This window comes from Austrofundulus limnaeus, unplaced genomic scaffold, assembly GCF_001266775.1.
Source record: "Austrofundulus limnaeus strain Quisiro unplaced genomic scaffold, Austrofundulus_limnaeus-1.0 Scaffold418, whole genome shotgun sequence".
Taxonomy (NCBI): Eukaryota; Metazoa; Chordata; class Actinopteri; order Cyprinodontiformes; family Rivulidae; genus Austrofundulus; species Austrofundulus limnaeus.
In genome coordinates this window covers 251,042-253,802 of record NW_013952820.1, presented here as the reverse complement: position 1 = coordinate 253,802, position 2,761 = coordinate 251,042, and the positions used below count along the sequence as shown (strand labels likewise).

At 35.9% G+C, this 2,761-nt stretch overlaps 1 protein-coding gene across 2 annotated transcripts in view; it reads left to right on the top strand.

Moving 5' to 3' along the window:
- The window catches only part of eif5b (eukaryotic translation initiation factor 5B), a 29,663-nt gene that overhangs the window by 7,971 nt on the left and 18,931 nt on the right, over nucleotides 1–2,761 (top strand). For both annotated transcript variants that reach the window (XM_014024316.1, XM_014024315.1), the window contains exons 7-8: nucleotides 1,769–1,846; nucleotides 1,929–2,079. In XM_014024316.1, coding sequence (XP_013879770.1) covers nucleotides 1,769–1,846; nucleotides 1,929–2,079 — 229 coding nt within the window. The remainder of the gene's footprint in view (nucleotides 1–1,768; nucleotides 1,847–1,928; nucleotides 2,080–2,761) is intronic.

Sequence of the window (2,761 nt, the reverse complement as noted above, 5' to 3'; positions counted from 1 at the left end):
GCGTGCACGAGCAGCTGGATAGAACAGGTGGAATTTACGCAGCTCATTTACACACTTTTCCTGAAGATAGAGGAGTTTGTTGAATCTGACGTGGCATGTTCGTACGAACCCTTTGTACGAACAAAAGTAAGAGAAATTTAGGATAAGAATACAAACATGTTCTTGCATGAGGGCCATTGATTCAATATATAACTTTTATTAGTAATTTAGACAAAAACTATTTCGTAAATTGCCATAAGTTGTTTAAAACATTATTATGTGACAGGGCCTTTATGTTAAAACCTGTTCCAGTCGATTAATTGATTACATCACTTAAGCGGACGGAAAAGATGGGCCCTCTTTGTGACACTGTTTCAATTTGGGTCAAAAGTAGAGACTTCAAACTTTAAAACACTTAAATTGTGTTGATAGGCCAAGTAAAATCAAAGTTATGATGAAAAACAGCCATTTTTTTAACGATTTCTGATTGGTGCAGAAAACACGGTCCCATGAGGAAAAAACAAACAAAACACTGCAATCCTTCATCAGTTTCCTCCTCCTATTGAGACACAATAAAAACCCTCCGATGTTTTTTCTAACTGAGGCCCAAGGTTATTTGTCCAAAAGCAAAAAATCTACAGGATGAAGAAAATAAAATGACATGAAGGTTGAATGAAGTTTGTCAACAATGAAGAGACAGCCAGAGCGGGTGAAAATAATTAAATATGTGAAATTTGTAAGTGCTACACGCATTTGGATTTTAGAGTTCGTTCAGTGTCTGTAGTATTTAGTCAGTTTTAGTAAAAATAATGAGCTGAGCTCAGAGGTCTGACTCTGTGCAGAGGGGGGTGAGGTGGCCCACCTTCTCCAGAACTAGGGTGACTAGTCCAACAGAACCAAGCATCAGTTCTGAGCTCTAGAGAACAGAGTAGGGTGTTTATGTTGCCCCAGACGTAAGCAGGTTCCAGTCCTGCACGTAGATCCACTTAGAGTTAAAAAAAAAAAAAAAACATCTTTAGTTTTAACCACAGACAGAACCAAAAACAAGGCAGTAAAAAGTAAAGAAGGGAAAAATCATGAATTTAATGTCAATAAATTCTAAAACAATTATTAGCAATAGTTTTACATCCTTCTGTTCATGGCTGATTGTGTTTCACATATTTAATTTTCATTTTTTTTACCTCATTCAGCAGCCTAATAGATTTCAGTTTTGTTACATTTTATAAATTTGTCCAAGTTTAATAATATGTGAGAAATTCACAATGTTTTTGTTTATTCAGTCAGTATTTAATACAGCTGACACAATAAATTGTTAAAATATAAGGATGTACTTTTCAACATTTTCAACAAGAGAAAACCCATGTTTTTAAGAAAATGTCAATCATTTAATTGTTAGTTGTTTGATTAAAATCAATCAACTATGATAATAATCAACTAATAATGATTAATTCATTAATCAATACTTTTCATCACTAATCTTGATATATTCATTCCTTTTACTTTTGTTCAAATAGTCCAAACAGTGTTATTTACTTGTGTTTCAGCTGTGCTCTTCAGTCGTTTGGACATCCTGCATCATCGCGCACTGAGGACATTTCACTATCACAACATAAAATATTATTATTATTATTATTATTATTATTATTATTATTATTATTATTATTATTATTATTTAAATACCAACAATGAATACCAGAAATAGCTGTGAATGTTTTTGGGGCATGCTGCCCAGTTTTTATGCATGTGCATTAGTAACTGTAAACAATTTAATAACTGTTTTCTTTTGTAGGAAGAGGAACGAGCCAGACAAGAGGAAGAAGAGCGACAGAGGAGGCTGGAGGAGCAGGAGAAGCTGAGGCAGGAGCAGGTAAAACATAAAGCACCACCTCCTTCCTCTGTTTTTAAATTAAAATCAATTTCTTTGCTCAGCTTTGTGGTTGTGTTTCTAGGAGCGACTGGAGCAAGAGCGTAAAGAAAAGAAAAAACAGAAGGAGAAGGAGAGGAAGGAGCGACTGAAGAAGGAGGGGAAGCTGCTGACGAAAGCTCAGAGAGAAGCTCGAGCTCGGGCCGAGGCCACACTCAAGCTACTGCAGGCTCAGGGTCAGTGAGCTGACTGTGGTCAGGGCTTTGGTTTTCTAACGTTGGGCCTCATGCAAGAACCGTTCATACGCACAGAGTTGTTCTTAAGTTGTGCGTACGAGTGATTTAGGAGAATTTGTGGCATTTATCAATGTTTTTTATTTTAAGATTTTTTTGAGATGAAAACAAAATTCACGAGTGGTCCAGACCTGTCGTATATTTTATGAGCAGTCAGTCTGCTGTAGGGTTGGGCATAATCGTGTCGTGTGCAATTAATCGTCAGAAAAACATTAATCGATTATTTTTTTGGTACTTGACGATTAATACGAGTAATGCCATCAGGCAGACTGACTGGAGATTTCCTCGGTCAGTCCCGTCGGTGCTCCTCTCCGCTTTAAATACTACGAATATTAAAAAAAAGGTTCTGTAATTTATTTATCTATCAACACAATTTTAAATTTGATGTAAACAGATTTTTACAAAGAGCAAATCTTTCCCACTAAATTGGTCATGTGACTAGGGCATAAAAGTGTCCAGGGACTCCACGGGATTAATCGTCAAATTAATCGTTATCAGCGAAATACCCCAATTAATCGTGATTAATTTTTTTTGCAAATATTGCCCAACCCTAGTCTGCTGTTATCCAGACGGATTTTCCTCCCTAATAACTTTATATTTCGTTAGTTTGAAGATATTTTGAGTT